Source organism: Corella eumyota, chromosome 5 (assembly GCF_963082875.1).
Source record: "Corella eumyota chromosome 5, kaCorEumy4.1, whole genome shotgun sequence".
Taxonomy (NCBI): Eukaryota; Metazoa; Chordata; class Ascidiacea; order Phlebobranchia; family Corellidae; genus Corella; species Corella eumyota.
Window position 1 is genome coordinate 920,864 of NC_137494.1, and position 18,798 is coordinate 939,661.

Below are 18,798 nucleotides of genomic sequence, written 5' to 3' on the forward strand. Positions count from 1 at the left end.
TCCTTGTTTATAAGCAAGTGTGGATAAAACAAGGAAATAACTGCTGTGGAAAAAAATTTCTTTTGTTTCAATGACTCAGTAATTGTCTATAAATGAAAATGCTACATGCTAGTGTATGTAGAACTAATAATAACAAGCCCATTAAAATGATTATTTTTTGTTTATTGCATATTACATTATAGTCAAATAATTTTAATAGTTTTTCCCTTAAACATTTTATCTAACAAATGCAATTATCTTAAATATTTATTTGGTTTGGATAAAGTTTTTGTATAAATAACATTACTGATTAAAGAAATTATAATCATGCACACATTTTAATAGTGTCTACCAATTTTTAATTGAGAAAGATAAAAGATTTGTATAAATTTTTGCCAAATGCATTTTATGAAATATTACTTTTCTATATTTTTTTTTTAAATATTTTTTTTAAACACTTAAATTATTATAAGATGGAATATAAGTTCAACAATAAAATTTCCATATTTTTACTCTTTTTTTTGGTAGACTCTATTGGGTACAAACTTCTTGAGAGATTCGTCAGACCCAATAAACGAATGCTGGGCTCTTTGAATCTTCATAGGCTGAAGAGTTGAAAGATAATGGGCAAAATACATAGATCTTGGTATAGCCACCATCTCTCTGTCTGATAACACTGCATGTATAATTTCATCAACACATTCCTGAGGAGTTAGTGAAGGAACGAGCCAAGGGTATTTGATCCTAACACCTCTGTATCAAAATGAAGGTAAAAGTAAATAATATGCGTAAGATTTTAACATAATACGTTACTAAAAAATTTTCCAAATTTTTTTAATTATTTGCCTATCTACTACGTCATCAGCGAAACAAAATGCTATTTACTCACGTAAACATTCCAGTATGGATGTGGTAAGGACAAACCAACGTCGTTTTAACTCCGTCCACTTCTGTGAGGTCATAATAGATCGATTGATGTAAACCGACCGCTCCGTGCTTAGAAGCGTTGTAATCGGGCATACCAGGTGTCGCGAATAAACCTGTGACGTCATCAACTTACGATTAATACGTGTGACGTAATAAGCTTTTGTTTTTTATTTATGTCGTTATAAACTAACGTTTCACTTATGACGTTTTGTTATATTTAATTGAATACACGTGACGTCATTTTAAGTTATTACTCATCAAGTAAAAGTGGGAAATTTAACAAATTTTAAGTGCTAAAAATATTAAAAATATTAACATTGCGCATTGGTGAATAAAGTGTGCCAATAGCTTTGACAAGGAATTGGATTTGCTTTTTTAATTTATTTTTTTTATTTATTTTAGACTTGTTTGTTGGTAAAATCCTTGTAATATTTAAACTTTAATTTTTGCTTTAAAAATATTTTAACAATGTGAATTACCGACTGTACTAGCCACAGTAACGATGTGACCATGGTTATTCTGCACCATTGTTGGTAGAAACTCGCGTAAAGTCCACGCATGCGCAAGAGTGTTGACCTTGAAAGTTAACTCGATTTGACTTTCCGATAGGTCCATTAACTTCTTGCAGAATGTCACTCCTACGTCACAATAAAAAATTAAACACGTGACTTTAAAATATAAAATAATAGAAATTCAAAAGGAATTGTTAACAGAATTTTGTAAAAGGGGCAAGCAACCTAATACAAAAACAAAAAAATTTGTCAAAGAATTTAATTTTTTTGAATGACGTTTATGAAATTATTCACAATGGGATAAATAAAATAAATATAAAATTTAAAAATTTTGACAATGGGTCGATAGGCTGCATATAGTTTATGAAACTATTATGTCATCAATTTTACGTAATACAAAAAACGAGGAAGTTATTGTTAGTATTATGTGAAATAAAACAAGGAAGTTTGCATTAAATGCCTAAAGAGATTAAGTTACTAAATTATAATAAAGAGTTTAAGTTATTCAAAAATAGATTGCAAAAATTTGAAAAAAATTTGTTTTTTTAACAAAGATTTAATTTAAATGTAATAACAGAGTATTCTTAAAATAAACCACGTTTTAATTTAATAGAGTTCCAATTTATATTTATTTTACCATCAATTTTTAATTGTTTATTTATTCTAATTAAAAGTATATTTATTTAACGTTTTACCTGCGTTATTAACAAGCATAGTTACATCGCCAACTCTCTCGCGCAACCTTGCGGCCGCTAATTTAATTTCTTCTTTCTTAGAAAGATCACAAACGTCTGCGAAAACTTTAGCACCAATTTCTCTGACCATTTCTGCCGTCTCGTCGTTACCTAAAATATTGATTTATTGTGTCAATATTCGCTTAGAAAGTTAGTTAGATATAGTTAGTTAGATATAGAAAGATATAAACAACATAGTCACGTGATACTACTGAAATTTATTATTGTTATAGCAGCAAGTGTGTACGACAACATTACGATTTTTTTTTTTTAATTTTAGATTTTTTATGTGATAAAATAAGTAAAGTCTATAAATAAATTAATACTTTTATTTATACGCAAAATCCAACCTTTTTTATTGATATCCCATAAAACGATTTTTGCCCCTTTTCTTGCAAACTCCAAAGCCATCAAACGACCGATCCCGCTCCCCCCTCCGGTAATCAAACAAACCTCCCCTGAAATTGACTTGTAGTTCGATGGTAGGATCCATCTAAATTTAATAAAAAGGGGAGTGAATATCGTAAATTTTCGTATTTGTTTTTATAGTTTTTTGATACGCAATTTGCATATTTGCGTTATAATATAACTTACAATATAAAATTTAAATGCTTTATATGAATATAAAACAAAGTTTTAAGGCAGAAATTAACCATTTTATTTATACGTATGCATAAATGTAAAATCACATTTATTTACATTTTATTTGTGCTTTATTTTTTTAAAGCACATGTTTCAAAAAAAGTTAAGGCAAAAAAAAATGTTGTAACTTAAATATAACGTATTTAAAATTAAATTAAAACTAATAAAGTTTTGACGTACTTTGGTAAAATAGTAAGTTTTATTTTACGCGAGTTTTTTTCATCTTAATACTGCAATAACGCCTTAAGGGTCAAATTTTGTTAAAAACACAATTTTAAGTTGTAAACATTAATATTTTAGGCATGTTTTAAATCATTAAATTGATTTTGTCATTTTTTCCCGTCGCATTGTTGTAATATTAATTGTATATCGTATTTATTATTTACTTTTATTAATGTGCGAAAAACCCCCCAAAAAATGCAAACATTTAATTCAAATGTAATCTCAAATCAGTCTTAAACTAGTTTGACATGATAATATCACTCAGTTCCAACTTATATTTATTTTACAAATAATTTTTAATTGTTAAATAATAATTAATGGTATAAATATTTAACGATATACCTGCATTATTCGTGAGCATAGTTACATCAATGACTCTCTGGTGCAACCTCACGGCCACATTTTTTCCTAAATAAACAAAAACATTAAAATTAATTATAACAGAGTGTTTTAACAATACTTGCGTTTGACTAACCATGTGCAAATTAGAAAAAAACATTTACATTTTTTAATAATATTTATTTACAACTAAACCAAAGAGAACTTTTGTTAACTATACAATTATAAAAGTAAAATATTAAAGTTGCTTAGTATAAATAAAAACTACTTTATTGAAATAATTGATATGTTTATGAAAAAATGTTCATTTTATCAATCATAAAAATAAACAAAAAGGCAAACCCTGTTAAATATAAAGGTTGATCTAAAGAATTTTAGTAATATTCTTTTAAATAAGAAATGTAAAATAGCGTTAATTATGGTTCGAAATCTTAGATTTCGAAACATATTGTTATTGTCCGTATATTTATTATTATTTTTATTTTTATTCTTACTAATCCGAATTTTGAAATCGAATAACTTTTGTTCTTTAAAACTAAAAGTTCTAAATTTTTAGTATGTTTGTTATTATCCCAACGAATCGCAAACCTCCTATTTACAACTTTTAATTATCACTAATTACTAATTAATATATTTTATTATTAAAATTAAAAGATTAAATTTTCTGAAATTTTAATATGTTGCTGGTATTATTATTTTGTATGTTGCTATTTAAAATGAAGATTTAACTCTAGCTAAATATCGTTTAATTATTATTTTAGTTTTTTTATAAAATAACGAATTAGTGTGAGTTTAACGCTTGAATAATTTAATAGCGTTCTGGTCGCCGTCAAAAATCGTTCTTTTCGCTGTCCATTAAAGTAAAAAATATTAGTTGAAAATTTAAGTAAAATGTTAAAATATAAGTAAAAAATGTGTAAAATTTTTGTTTTAATTGTTTTGTTATTATTATATTTTAATACTTGTTTGATTACTAAAAAATTAAGATCGGCATTTTGCTTTTAAATTTAGTTTACTTTTATATCACAATATCAATGAGTGCGTGTTCGCTTGTTAAAATTAGGTTTAAATATAAAAAAGTTCATATTTAAATTTACAATTTAATTAATAAACCTATTAAATCAATTATATTTATAAAAAAGAATCAAACAATTTCGAACCATATTTTATTTATCAAATAAATCTAGTTTGCAATCGTTTTTTACACTAAAATATAAAAAATGACAATTTTATTCTAAATTATAGGTGATAAAAGAAAACTGATAAAGGAAGTGCATTATAAAGGGATAGGAATTTAAAATTTATGAAATCAATTGAAGGGGAATTGTTTAAGAAACACAATGACATATGAATACAAGGTAAGGTCTATCATTTGAGTTGACATTTATTCTATTCACTTTTAAAAAACAAACGATAAATAAAATAAAACAAAATAAAAAGTTTTTACTGTAAAAAAGTTATATAAAAGGAAATTTATACAAGCGAAATAAAACCCAGATTGCGATGTCTACCTATGCTAGGTTGTGACCATCATGTGAGTTAAAGGAAAACATTTTGACTTCAAATTTAAGTATATAAATCTAATTCTCTTAGTTAAAGGGCAAACATTGGTTTATGTAACTTATATTTATGCAAGTTGGGCATAGCTACTAAATTTTCCGTACTTAATATAAAAATCTAAAATCTAATAAAAATTATAAAAATCTAATATAAAAATCCAAAAAAGAAAACAAACATATTTAAAAAATGAAATCATAGTTAATATTGTTGTGTTTTTGTAAATTTGATTAAAAATTAACCTAAATGTTATAAAATCACAGGTGAGAATTTTTTGTTGTTGTAAATTGTCCTAAGCCTTGTTATATAAGTTTTAAGAACAAGATGATGCTTCTGTGGTGAAATGTTTTCTTCTTGGCCTGGTTTACTATGAGTGTTAGATTCTGTTCATGTAAATATTTTCATCTAAAATAGAAAAATTAGTGTTACATAAATTTCAAACTAAAATTCGCATCCTATTTATTTTTGCTCCATTTTTTAGACCATGATTTATCCAAATATAAGTTTTCCTAAATAATTAATGATAAAAGGTCAACAAAAGAAATGTTTTTAGTGTTATAGCGATTATTTGTTATGTCGTAGCGAAACACTTTAGTTCTGGTAATGTTAGCGGGTAATAAACAAAGTAACATTAGATTAATAATACAACAACTAAGAAAAAAATTTTAGTTCTGGAATATTTTAAGTCCATCTACAAATGGACCTTTAAAACTTGACATAAATATCACTAAAAATACTATTACCTTGCTCATTTTGCGCATTTCTTTTCGTCCTGTACACAAAACAACCAAATCCAAGTAAACTAATAAATAAAATTACGCCAACCACAATTAACTCAATTGTTAAGCCCATTTCCTTAAATAAAATAATAGTTTTTGTAAATTTGTCATAAAAACAAATAGAAAATTTTTATATTTTTAATCACGAAATTGAATTATTTCTATGCTCACACATTTTCTTTTTTTTAATGTTAAAAGGCAAACAACTTGTTGTAATGCCAAGTCCCGATTTGTTCCAATAGGTGACTGTATGTTTGATTTACTTATGACCAGGCATAGAATCAATCAAAATTACAAGGATTATAATTTTTATTAAATTGTTGACTGCACCCTGATTTTTTACCTTGTTATTTTGTTCAAGGTTATCATGGTCAGAATTTGCTTTCCCTAACGCTGTTGTTGTGGCATGTGGTTGGGGAGCTATGTTATTATTTGTTGTTGTTGTTATTGGAGTGGTTAATGTTGTAGTTGTTGTTGTTATTGGTGGAGATAATGGAGTTATCTTTTTTTTTGTTGTTGTTGTTTCTATATCAAACAAAATAATATTAAGTATCATGAATATGGCTAAATTGTTTTTTATTTTGTTTAATATTAAGTAATTTAGTTAAAATTGTTAATTTATTTAAAAAAAATGTTTTGTATTAAAATTAGGGTATACAAACTACTTCTAATTGCTCACTTTTTATTTTCCTTTCACAAATATATTTGTTTTTTTTTACACATTCAACATCGTTCCATTTGGAAGACCAGCTCTTAATAACAACACATTTTTCATTGGCATTATTAGGTTCATCTGCACCTTTATCTTTATCCCAGTTAGATTGACCACTGGTTAAAGTTGTCCCATCGTTCCACTTGAAAGAGGAATCAGATTTATTAGGTTTTTTTCTTTCCAGGCCAATGTAGTATAGTCCATCTTTACCTTAAGAATTTAAAAATACAGAATAATTAAATTCTTATTTCTTGTTTAAATTTTAATCTTTTTTTACGTCAAAAAAATGTATATAATATTTTTTGCATTATAATAGCTATTCATTTTTTTGAGGTTGCTATAACACTAAAAAGCTATTAATAGTTACCAAAAATTGTTTTATTAAAAAACTCTCTGATGCTGAATGTTTTAACAGTTGCTAACTTGGCACTCATATATTCACAATCTTGTTTTGCCTGATTATAATTACTTAAAGATGATCCGAAATAATATTCTTTACTCCCATGTTCATAACAGTCTCTTCCATTAACAATATTTAAAATCATCAAACTTAAAATTAACTTGTTCATTTTAAAACCTGCTTAATCTTGTACAACACGAAAAAATTGATTAAAACTTGGTGTTCTTCCTTGTTTATAAGCAAGTGTGGATAATACAAGGAAATAACTGCTGTGGAAAAAAATTTCTTTGTTTCAATGACTCAGTAATTGTCTCAAGTATAAATGAAAATGCTACATGCTAGTGTATGTAGAACTAATAATAACAAGCCTATTAAAATGATTATTTTTTGTTTATTGCATATTACATTATAGTCAAATAATTTTAATAGGTTTTCCCTTAAACATTTTATCTAACAAATGTAATTATCTTAAATATTTATTTGAAAGTTTTTGTATAAATAACATTACTGATTAAAGAAATTATAATCATGCACACATTTTGATAGTGTCTACCAATTTTTAATTGAGAAAGATAAAAAAATTGTATAAATTTTTGCCAAATGCATTTTATGAAATATTACTTTTCTATATTGCTTTTTTAAGTATTTTTTTAACCACTTAAATTATTATAAGATGGAATATAAGTTCAACAATAAAATTTTAATATTTTTACTCTTTTTTTTGGTAAACTCTATTAGGTACAAACTTCTTGAGAGATTCATCAGACCCAATAAACGAATGCTGGGCTCTTTGGATCTTCATAGGCAGAAGAGTTGAAAGATAATGGGCAAAATACATAGACCTTGGTATAGCCACCATCTCTCTATCTGTTAAGACTGCATGTATAATTGCATCAACACATTCCTGGGGAGTTAGTGAAGGAACGAGCCAAGGGTATTTGATCCTAACACCTCTGTATTAAAATGAAGGTAAAAGTAAATAATATGCGTAAGGTTTTAACGTAATATGTTACTAAAAAATTTTCCACATCTTTTTAATTATTTGCCTTTCTACTACGTCATCAGCGAAACAAAATGTTGTCTACTCACGTAAACATTCCAGTATGGATGTGGTAAGGACAAACCAACGTCGTTTTAACTCCGTCCACTTCTGTGAGGTCATAATAGATCGATTGATGTAAACCAACCGCTCCGTGCTTAGAAGCGTTGTAATCGGGCATACCAGGTGTCGCGAATAAACCTGTGACGTCATCAACTTACGATTAATACGTGTGACGTAATAAGCTTTTGTTTTTTATTTATGTCGTTATAAACTAACGTTTTTACTTATGACGTTATAGACGTTTTGTTATATTATATTTGGATACACGTGACGTCATTTTAAGTTGTTAACCATAAAGTAAAAGTGGGAAATTTAAAAAACTACAAGTACTAAAAATATTAAAAATATTAACATTGCGCATTGGTGAATAAAGTGTGCCAATAGCTTTGACAAGGAATTGGATTTGCTTTTTTAATTTATTTTTTATTATTTATTTTAGACTTGTTTGTTGGTAAAATCCTTGTAATATTTTAACTTTAATTTTTGCATTAAAAATATTTTAACAATGTAAATTACCGACTGTACTGGCCACAGTAACGATGTGACCATGGTTATTCTGCACCATTGTAGGTAGAAACTCGCGTAAAGTCCACGCATGCGCAAGAGTGTTGACCTTGAAAGTTAACTCGATTTGACTTTCCGATAGGTCCATTAACTTCTTGCAGAATGTCACTCCTACGTCACAATAAATATAAAATAATAGAAATTCAAAAGTAATTGTTAACAAAATTTTGTAAAAGGGGCAAGCAACCTAATACAAAAACAAAAAAATTTGTCAAAAAATTTGATTTTTTGAATGACGTTTGTGAAATTATTCACAATGGGAAAAATAAAATAAATATAAAATTTAAAAATTTTGACAATGGGGCGATAGGCTACATATAGTTTATGAAACTATTATGTCATTAATTTTACGTAATACAAAAAACGAGGAAGTTATTGTTAGTATTATGTGAAATAAAACAAGGAAGTTTGCGTTGAATGCCTATTAAAAAGATTAAGTTTTTCGAAAATAGATTAATTTTTTAAATTTGTTTTTTTAGCAAAGATTTAATTTGAATGTAATAACAAAGTAGTCTTAAACTAAACCACATTTTAATTTAATCTAGTTCCAATTTATATTTATTTTACCATCAATTTTTAATTGTTTATTTAATCTAATTAAAAGTATATTTATTTAACGTTTTACCTGCGTTATTAACAAGCATAGTTACATCGCCAACTCTCTCGCGCAACCTTGCGGCCGCTAATTTAATTTCTTCTTTCTTAGAAAGATCACAAACGTCTGCGAAGACTTCAGCACCAATTTCTCTGACCATTTCTGCCGTCTCGTCGTTACCTAAAATATTGATTTATTGTGTCAATATTCGCTTAGAAAGGTTAGTTAGATATAGAAAGTCTGCGTTGCAACATAGTCACGTGACACTACTGAAATTTATTATTGTTATAGCAGCAAGTGTGTACTACAACATTACGATTTTTTTTTTTTTATTTTAGAATTTTTTTGTAATAAAATAAGTAAAGTCTATAAATAAATTAGTACATTTATTTATACGAAATTAATACATTTATTTATAAATAAATTAAAACATTTTTTGTTACGCAAAATCCAACCTTTTTTATTGATATCCCATAAAACGATATTTGCCCCTTTTCTTGCAAACTCCAGCGCCATCAAACGACCGATCCCGCTTCCTCCTCCGGTAATTAAACAAACCTCCCCTGAAATTGACTTGTAGTTCGATGGTAGGATCCATCTAAATTTAATAAAAAGGGGGGTGAATATCGTAAATTTTCTTATTTGTTTTTATAGTTTTTTGATACCCAATTTGCATATTTGCGTTATAATATAACTTACAATATAATATTTAAATGCTTTATATGAATATAAAATTTTAAAACGTAATTTTACCATTTTATCGATATGTAGTATGCATAAAAATCACATTTATTTACATTTTATTTGTGCTTCATTTTTTTGAAGCACATTTCAAAAAAAGACAAACAAATGTTGTTACTTAAATATAACGTATTTAAAGTTAAATTAAAACCAATAAAGGTTTAAAAAAAACAAAAAACAATAAACTTATGTAAAATGGTTGGTTTTATTTTACGCGAGTTTTTTTTATCTTAATACAACGATAACGCCTTAAGGTTTAAATTTTGTTAAAAACACAATTTTAAGTAAATATTGTCGCAATTTTGTACTGGAGTGTAAAGTCCAACAATATAAAAACTTTGTTGTTTGAGTTTAACTGTGTTTGAGTAATGATCTTTACCAAACTCGTTATAAAATACTCGTAAATTGTGTTTGAAAAGGGCTGCTAACGTGTTGTCTATGTATTGTTGCCCTTTTTATAATTTTAATTTTTGTGTTTTTTTTTATTTATTTTTTTAAAACGTTTTATCAGTTACGTTATCAATATGTGAAGTTGAAATAGTTGTAAAGAATACGATAAGGCTATCCAATAATATGTACAATTTCACAGGCTTACTATAAAACTTGCATTCAATTTAAAAGCACACGCCTTTATTTTCTTTCATATTATACAAACAACACAACCGATCAATACAAATATTCTGCAAAATTTGATAAGCTTAGACACATATTGCGCATTTTTTAACCGTTTTTGACGTAAAATGCGTCACAACCTAATACGTCACCATTTTCTACATCCTTAAACCTAAAGTTTATAAACTGTTTATATTTCATACCTAAATAATTCTTTAACATAAATCCATATTGTGTAAGCAAGAAATGAAATAAGGTCGAGTAAAAACCTCATTTTTAACTTATCCTGTAATATATCACGCAGTTATTCAACCGCAACAGTAGAATTGGTTGTTTAAATTATGAGCTCTAAAACGTAGTGTTGTCAAATAAAAACAATTTGGAACATGATCTTTTTAAGGGTTGCCAAAAAATATTTAAAAAATATAAAAAAATATTTTTGGTGGCAACAGGCATTTATGTTTAAATAAAAAAATAAAATGATTTTACTTGTCTTAATTTTAAATAAATTTAGTTTTGTTTTGGGAGTTTCTTTTTCTAGGTCTGGTTTTCAGTTTTATGAAATAACTTTTGTCATTTGACCTTTTTAAAAGGTCTTGATTTCTTTTATTTCGTTAATAAATTCTTGTTATTAGCACCAATGTTAAGTTTGGTTCAGTTAAGGTTGTTTTTAATTACCGTCGTTGGCACAATTTGGAAAATATTGACCGCAAGATATTTAATTTATTTGTGCAAAAACAATTTAACTTTCACACAAAATTTATTTTCAAGTTTTGGCCATAATTGTTTTTTTGTTTCTTATTCAACAAAATTTTTCTCGGAAGTGATTAAAATTAATATCTCGATTATTTTTCCTTTGTTAAATGCCATAGGAAATGCGTTTGCAAGGTATTGCTACCACAAAGTTACGTAACATTTTACCTTTTTTCGATGTTTTACGTAAAAAACGCTTTTCTTCAAATAATTAAAAGGAAATATTCGAAGGGACTTTCTTTGATGACAGCGTGTCGTGCGCATTACCTGTTTTGTTGTGTAAAAATGGGGTGGTTTATATTGTATGTTGGCTAGGGTTTAGCTTCATTTTTGTGAAAATATTTTATTTTAAGGATGCGCCGAAAAGTTTTTGATCTATTTTTCGTCGTCGCGATTTTATATTTGATTTCATTTCCAGGTAAGTCAAGTTTAAAGTAGCCAGTAACGGGTTAATCCTTAAGTATGTAACAATCAAAGTGGAAGTAAAAAAATAACTAAAGCACTTTTTTTTTGTATATATCTTTATTCTCGATGTGGAAAAGTGGAATGCGCGTTTTGAATATTAGTTACTCTGACCCAGTCTTGAGTTGCCTGTGGCAGTTTAGGATATTATAGATTATAATTGCCCGGTAATTATGCTGCTGATTATGTACTGGCTCAGCAGGAGTTCATACTGTTTATAGCGCCTTACTCAAGGGCGCTACAACATGAAATCAGTGAGGATTGAACCCACGATCACTTTGCATAAAAAGCGGTAATGTTCTAACGATAAAATGCTTTTTCAGACTAACAATTAACCAATAATTATATGGGACGCATTGATTTTTTCGTCTTTCAAAGTCTTTGGTTTTGATTAATTGTCTGTGGTGTAAAAGAATGCGTTGCCTCGAATTTTCGAATCACGAACCGAAGTGTATAAGAATAAATTAAGATTATAAAATTAATTTTACAAATTAGAATAAATTAAAATTAGTTTTACAAATTAGTAATAAATTAAAAGTAAGCAAATTGATAAATATTTTTAGAAAAAAACCAAGCTCAACCGGGACAGAGACCAGGTCGGCGCCGGGCACCCGGAAACCGAGGACGGGGACCGCCAAACACCCGCAGAGGGGAATCCCCTGGCGAAGACAATGGTCAACCTCGTGCAGCGTAAGTCACATGACTACCTCGTGGTATTCAAAAATATGAAAAACACGTGATTTACTATGATGTAACAATTGTTATTCATTATAGAAATTTTTTTTGAATTTTTATTTTTCGCTTTTTATTTCCTTACACAATTTTGTTAGTGGTGGTTTGAGGAGCTTAATAAGAGAAGCAGGTTCAATTTTGTCAGGATCTCCGAATGAAAATGACGATTTAGTTGCTTTATTAAATGGAAAGAGGGCTAGCGGAGATAGACGTAAGTAAACAAGTTAAATCTTTTTTAATGAGCTTTTGTGTTTATAAGTTGTAAGCATTTTACTAAATTCAAATGTTAAGTTGTCGGGTGTAGTGGTTAGGATACTTGACTTTAACACATGATGTCCTGGGCTTGATCTCTACTAATTTAATTCAGCAGCGGTCTTGAGTGTAAAATTATAAACAATATAATCTCCCGCTGTCCCAAAAACCACACGGCAAAATAACTGTAAGATTATTATAATTAGTCATATCTTAAATGCAAAAGTCAACTTAAGACTGAGTCAGGTAAAGAAATGTTATTCTACATTATGGATGCAAAGTTGACCTTTTTGCGCCAATTTAAAAAAAATATGACAAAAAAAGTTTCTGCTTTTTGCAAAGCTATATTTCTCTTTATATTTATCATAATTTAACAATTTTAAGTTGAAATTTCATTTGTTTTACAGCTACCTGTGTGAAACCATGTAAAAATGGAGGTTCATGCACTGCTTCTAATGTTTGTACTTGTATTAACAAATGGTTCGGCCTTGACTGCTCTGAATGTGAGTTATGTTGTTTTAAAGTTAATTGGAATTTGATAATTTACTTTTAAATGTAGGAGTCTGTGCAATGTTTTATAAAACATAAAATAAACTAATTAATACATAAAAAATGTAGTTTTGATTGGCAATATATTTAGTTTTAAGTAAAAAAAAGCTAATCGAATAAAAAGGTATTTAAGTTAATTATTATTTAATGTTAACGTCTTTAAAAATGTCATTCTATAATCAGTTGTCTGCTCGGGTGAATGTTATTTTGGTGAGTGTATTGGACCAGACAAATGTTATTGTGAAGAAGGTTACAAAGGTTTTCACTGCGATGTTCGTAAGTTTTTTCTTTTTTTCTGTTTTTATGTTAATTTTATAAGACTTGTGTTACATATTAAAACTGTGAATAAATTTTGTTTTTTATTAACCTAGATTACTTCTTTGTGTTAAATATCTTATAAATTTTGGGTTTGGTGACCATGCCATAACATACTTAAAATATTTATGTAATCATTAATACTTTTGACATGTTTTAAATCATTAAATTGATTTTGTTATTTTTTTTTCCGTTGCATTGTTGTAATATTAATTGTATATTGGATTTATTATTTAATTTTATCAATGTGCGAAAAAGCAAAATAAAAAAAAAAATATTAATCTTACTATGAATTAATATTGTGTTTCAGCTTTGTGCAATCCTGAATGTACAAATGGTGGACACTGTTCTGCCCCAGACCAATGTATTTGTCCACCTACATTTACTGGAGAAATTTGTGAAATTGGTTTGTATTCTAGTTTATATCAGTATCTTATTATATACTTTTTTTAACTAATTAAAATATTAAACAAGGGATCGCATTTTAAACAAAGCGATTTAAATATTTAAATTTGTTTTATGTCAAAATTTATTCTGTTAAAAATGAAATATATTTTTGAATTCTTCTAATAAAGATATCTTATTTTAAAATCACTTTTTTAATCACTTAAAGGATTTTAACTAATTATTTATTAAAAGCTTTGTGTAACCCACCATGTAAGAACGGTGCATGTGGAATTTCGAACACCTGTAAATGTGTGAGCGGGTGGACAGGAGATATCTGTAATGTTCGTAAGTACAACCTGATATTTTAAAAATGAATACATGTTGTATAAATATTTACTTATTAATGCGGTGTATCATGCTTAAAATACACAGTGTTGTCTGAAGTTATATAATTTAGGAATTAATAAGGTATATATTATTATTTTAAAATAATTTATTTTATTTTGTTCTGTGATGTGTAACTAACTCAAAAAACTTTGAGATTAAAATGCTATTCTCATGAAGTTGCTAAATATTAAGCAAACTAGATTTTTTGTCTAACTTTAACTTAATGTTTTTTTCTTAAATTTAGCTGATTGCAATCCGAAATGTCAACATAGTGGATCTTGCGTTGCTCCGAATTCTTGTGAATGTTATGGACCTTGGAGAGGGCACAACTGTGAAACTCGTTAGTATTTTTATTAAATTTTTGAATAATGGCCAACAACTTTTTGTACAATTTGTTGTTGAATTTTGTTTTTATTTTTAAAAACTTAACTTAAAAAAATTTTTAGTTTTTGTTAATTGTTAATGTTTAAATTTTCTTTATTTTGTTTGTGAACTTTTTCATTTGTAAAATGGTTTAATTTGTAATTTAAAATTAAAGTTTGTTGTTTATTCATAAGTTACAACTGCAAGTTTCTAAGCAAATATTTTTATATTTAGCTATTTGTGTTAAAAGATGTCAAAATGGTGGGAAATGTGTTGCACCTGAAATTTGTGCTTGTACACATGGTTTTGAGGGTCCACATTGCCAATACCGTAAGTTATAAAGTACTAACTTTAATCATTTCTAAAATATGTTCATTTATTTTTTTAATAAAAGTAATATTAAAGATTTATTTATACGGTACTATGTTTAAAATGATGTATTGTTTGAATCATGACTTTAATAATATGTATTCATATTTTATTATCTAAAGATATTGTTATTTTTACCAAAATATTATAAATAAAAAGTTGTTTAAAATTAAACAGTAAAATTCTAATAACACCGACTTTACTTTTTCAGCCACAAAGTTTCCCAATGCTGAAGAAGATAAGATTTGTGTAGTCTGGAGTGGATCACATTTCGTAACATTTGACGGTCACAGTTTTGATTTTCCTGGGAATTGTCGATATACTCTTGCAACTGACTGTCATGATCATTTGTTCACTATCGATATTGTTGTTAATCCAGAAGACTTTTTGCCTGTAGAGGGCGATACAGGACAAATAAACAATATAACTGCATACAATTTGGTGACTACTTTTAAAAACCAATTTATTTTTATAATAAATTTTCTTTTAAGAAAACTATACAGTTTATGTATTTTTTTTGTCTATTAAAGTTTTTTTATTTATAAACAATTTTTTAATTATGTATATAATGGTTACAAAATGTTTAATTTATATAAACATGTGCCTTAATTAATCTATTTTCACTAAAAACATTTGCATTTAGTTGAAACCAAGGTTACAAGCATTAGTGAACAAAACTTCATTCCTAGCAGTCGTGTTGGATATTGAGGGTCTTGCCCCCGTCTCTTTGTTACCTGATAGGATTGCTCTAATTGGTGGACAAATGTAAGTTTGTTGTACAGTAAAGTTATTTTTTTGTTATATTTTGTTGTGATTTTAATCCCGCAGATTTGATAAATTAAAAATAAACAACTTTAAAATTTAGTAAAAAATTTCTTTAAATAGTTTTAACTTTAATTGAAAAGGAAACATTTTTTTTAAAGAATAACATATTTATTTAACTACTCGAATATTATAATTTGTATGTGTTTAGGATCGACTTGCATCATAATGCAATCAAGGGAATGTCAATCAGTGAAGTTGGAAGATATTTAAGACTTATAACAAGGTAAAACTTAACCAAAACTTTGGAAATTTGTATTCGAATTAGGTCTTTTGTGTTGGTTAAATAGTTTAAATGTAGTTGGTGTATTTATAAGTCAAATGCTTCGATTTAATTTTAATAGATATGGGTTTACAATATGGTGGGATGGAGAAGGAATGGTGGAAATTGAAGTGGAACCTGGATACTTAGAGGGAAGTTTATGTGGACTTTGTGGAAATGCTGATGGTGATTCTTCAAACGACATGATGCTACCTGACAGTAAGTTTTGTTTCATGTTTATCATTTAATTCTTAAATTTGGTGAAGCTTAATAAAAGCGAGTTGCTTGATGTCTCAGGATAGGGTCATTGACTTGATACCCACTGCTTCTATGTTGCAGCGCTTAGGTAAGGCTTTACAAATGGTATGAACTCCTGTTAAGGCAAAAACTAATCAGAATATTATTTACCTAGGAAAAATGATAGAAAAAATTTTCTGTCAATTTTGAAATACTTTTTAAAAATTAAAATAATTATTACCCTCTAGATACAAATGCAACAAGCCCGATGTTTCTTGCAAGAGGTTGGAGAGTGTTGGGAATTCACACACATTGCCATGAGGTTACTGAAGAGATTTATGATTGTTCTGGTATCACTGCTGAAACTGTAGAGGTTTGTCAGTAACACCTTTGTTTAGGTTTTACTTTTTTGTTTCTTTATTGTTTCTGTATGATTTTTCCAGATTTAATTAATTTACATGTTTTCTTATCACTGACCGTCAGTTCATTTATATTAAACATTTGTATTCATTTCTTAACTAATAAAAACCAAGAAATGTTGTTAAAAACTTTTTTTATTAAAGAAAGTTCGATATTATTACACAACAAACATTTTATGTGTCTATTTCATATATTATTTTGATTCTAGCAAATAAAAGCAGTATGTCAAATTTTTATCACCAAGAACGCTGCTTTCCGGGAATGTGTAGAAGCTGGTGTGGATCCTGATCCCCTGGTTAACACTTGTATTTCAGATCTCTGCAAATGTGAACACAAATCCAATGTAAGTTTAAGTTAAAAAAGGTTAAAGCTAAAATACTCTTGAAACATCAAAAAGATATTGTTTTATTTTTTTTGATATTTTTTTATGACATTTTACTAAAATTTAGGTTCACATTTTTTCGGAAATAAAAGAACATTTTCATTAGTGGGTTAGGTTTTAGATTAAATTATAGTAATTATTAGATAAAGCAATAATTGATTTTTAGCTTTCGATTATCTGTTTTATAATGTTATTATATTAATTAATTATTGTAAAACTTGTATCCATTAATGTATATATTTTTTTTAGAATGGTGGAAAAGTAAACAATTTTTGTCAGTGTCCTTCTGTATCTCAATACTCAAAACTGTGCATGAGTAAAACTGCTATTGTTCCTGATTGGAGGACGGCAACTATGTGTCGTAAGTTTACTTTTATCTAACTTAGTTAAGCTTTATATCTATAAACAGGTTTTATATTTTTATTTTTTTTAAATTTCTGTTGTTAAATTTTAGCACTTAATTGTGAAAATGGAATGGTCTACAAGGAATGTGCCAGTTCATGTCCAAAAACATGCCACAATTTAGTGACACCTGAGACTGAGTGCCACGACCACTGCATTGATGGTTAGTATGCTTAATTTATATCAAAATGAAAGCTAAGTATAAAAATAATTTTGCAGAGCTTTACCAATATTTGAATTGTTTTTTTCTTCTATTTTTCCTTGAATTCTTGTGGTTAAATGTGTTACATGTTACTTTTTTAAATTTTAACCATGTGATTTTAAAATATTTGAATGTGTAGGTTGTGCATGTCCGGAAGGGATGTTAAGACATGATGGTCATTGTGTTCATGTGAATGACTGCCCTTGTGTTCATAATGGCGTGGAATACGAAGCTAACTCTACCATTAAACAAGAGTGTCAAACCTGGTAAATATGCTAGTTTTATGTAAAAAAATATTGAAGTGTTTATTTAATTTGCTGTTAAGTGAATATGCACCCACAATGTGGTATAGCTTCTGGAACATCTTGCTTTACAATATAAGGTCAATGGTATTACATAACTTTTACAACTTTAGGTCAATACTAATTTCATGTCTTAGTAAGTACAAAACCAGCTTTAACCAAGCCCAAAATCAATCGGCTGGTTAATTTTTGGCCATTTGGCAAGTACTATTTAAAACTGCAAAAGGCAACTTGAGACTGGGTCGGGTAACAAATGTTACCCTATTTTTGGCTGTGAAAGAGGATAAAAAACATTTAAAATTATGTTTATTTTTATTGCAGTACTTGTAAAAGTGCATTCTGGGAATGCAATAATCTTCCTTGCCCGGCAGTCTGCTCTGCAGTTGGTGATCCTCATTACCAAACTTTCGATGGCCAGACCTTTACTATGAATGGTGATTGCCAATACACATTCGCTAAAGATTGTACCCCTTCTTCATTGTTCAGGTAATTCTTTTATAAATATTCTTTTGAGTTGGTTAATTATACGATTTTGCATATGAACAATCAGTGCCAACTTGATTCTTTTTATTTAAGTTTTTTAAACATCAATAACTATTAAAGAATATGTATTTATAAAAAATAAAATTTTCCCATGATACTTAAACTGATTCAAGGTCAAATAGTTCTTTGAACAACAGGAAATAATAAAAATATCAAATGTTTTTGTTTTTGACTTTAATTAGTTCGACTTTGGAATTTTTCCTAGTATTTTAATAACCTTTAACATTGCCAAAAAAGACA

General features: G+C 27.6%; 4 protein-coding genes across 4 annotated transcripts in view; 1 reads left to right on the top strand and 3 right to left on the bottom strand.

The window, feature by feature from the left end:
- Positions 1-488: 488 nt before the first annotated feature.
- On the bottom strand, positions 489-2,656 carry LOC145752481 (retinol dehydrogenase 10-like; the record flags this gene model as incomplete). The annotated part of the gene is made up of 5 exons (XM_082568778.1): positions 489-732; positions 869-1,019; positions 1,386-1,544; positions 2,114-2,263; positions 2,503-2,656. Coding segments are annotated over 5 exons (858 nt in total), but the record flags the coding sequence as incomplete, so codon positions are not given.
- A 1,952-nt stretch (positions 2,657-4,608) lies between these two features.
- On the bottom strand, positions 4,609-6,994 carry LOC145752778 (P-selectin-like). The gene is made up of 5 exons (XM_082569112.1): positions 6,771-6,994; positions 6,371-6,613; positions 6,035-6,216; positions 5,656-5,767; positions 4,609-5,317 (listed from the first exon to the last, which is right to left on the bottom strand). Exons 1-5 carry the CDS (start codon positions 6,970-6,972, stop codon positions 5,289-5,291), a joined length of 768 nt encoding a protein of 255 aa, XP_082425238.1. The 5' UTR covers positions 6,973-6,994; the 3' UTR covers positions 4,609-5,288.
- A 448-nt stretch (positions 6,995-7,442) lies between these two features.
- LOC145752777 (retinol dehydrogenase 10-like) lies at positions 7,443-10,718 on the bottom strand. The gene is made up of 6 exons (XM_082569111.1): positions 10,621-10,718; positions 9,520-9,662; positions 9,095-9,244; positions 8,422-8,580; positions 7,893-8,043; positions 7,443-7,756 (listed from the first exon to the last, which is right to left on the bottom strand). Exons 1-6 carry the CDS (start codon positions 10,689-10,691, stop codon positions 7,513-7,515), a joined length of 918 nt encoding a protein of 305 aa, XP_082425237.1. The 5' UTR covers positions 10,692-10,718; the 3' UTR covers positions 7,443-7,512.
- Positions 10,719-11,445: 727 nt separating this feature from the next.
- The window catches only part of LOC145753122 (uncharacterized), a 48,159-nt gene continuing 40,806 nt past the window's right edge, over positions 11,446-18,798 (top strand). The window contains exons 1-19 of the mRNA XM_082569520.1: positions 11,446-11,588; positions 12,196-12,322; positions 12,463-12,575; positions 13,024-13,119; positions 13,349-13,441; positions 13,791-13,886; positions 14,120-14,212; positions 14,499-14,594; positions 14,852-14,947; positions 15,198-15,427; positions 15,630-15,751; positions 15,960-16,034; positions 16,153-16,289; positions 16,556-16,680; positions 16,936-17,070; positions 17,359-17,470; positions 17,564-17,674; positions 17,853-17,979; positions 18,337-18,501. Of these exons, the coding sequence (XP_082425646.1) occupies positions 11,525-11,588; positions 12,196-12,322; positions 12,463-12,575; positions 13,024-13,119; positions 13,349-13,441; positions 13,791-13,886; positions 14,120-14,212; positions 14,499-14,594; positions 14,852-14,947; positions 15,198-15,427; positions 15,630-15,751; positions 15,960-16,034; positions 16,153-16,289; positions 16,556-16,680; positions 16,936-17,070; positions 17,359-17,470; positions 17,564-17,674; positions 17,853-17,979; positions 18,337-18,501 (2,213 nt within the window). The 5' untranslated portion in view covers positions 11,446-11,524. The remainder of the gene's footprint in view (positions 11,589-12,195; positions 12,323-12,462; positions 12,576-13,023; positions 13,120-13,348; positions 13,442-13,790; positions 13,887-14,119; positions 14,213-14,498; positions 14,595-14,851; positions 14,948-15,197; positions 15,428-15,629; positions 15,752-15,959; positions 16,035-16,152; positions 16,290-16,555; positions 16,681-16,935; positions 17,071-17,358; positions 17,471-17,563; positions 17,675-17,852; positions 17,980-18,336; positions 18,502-18,798) is intronic.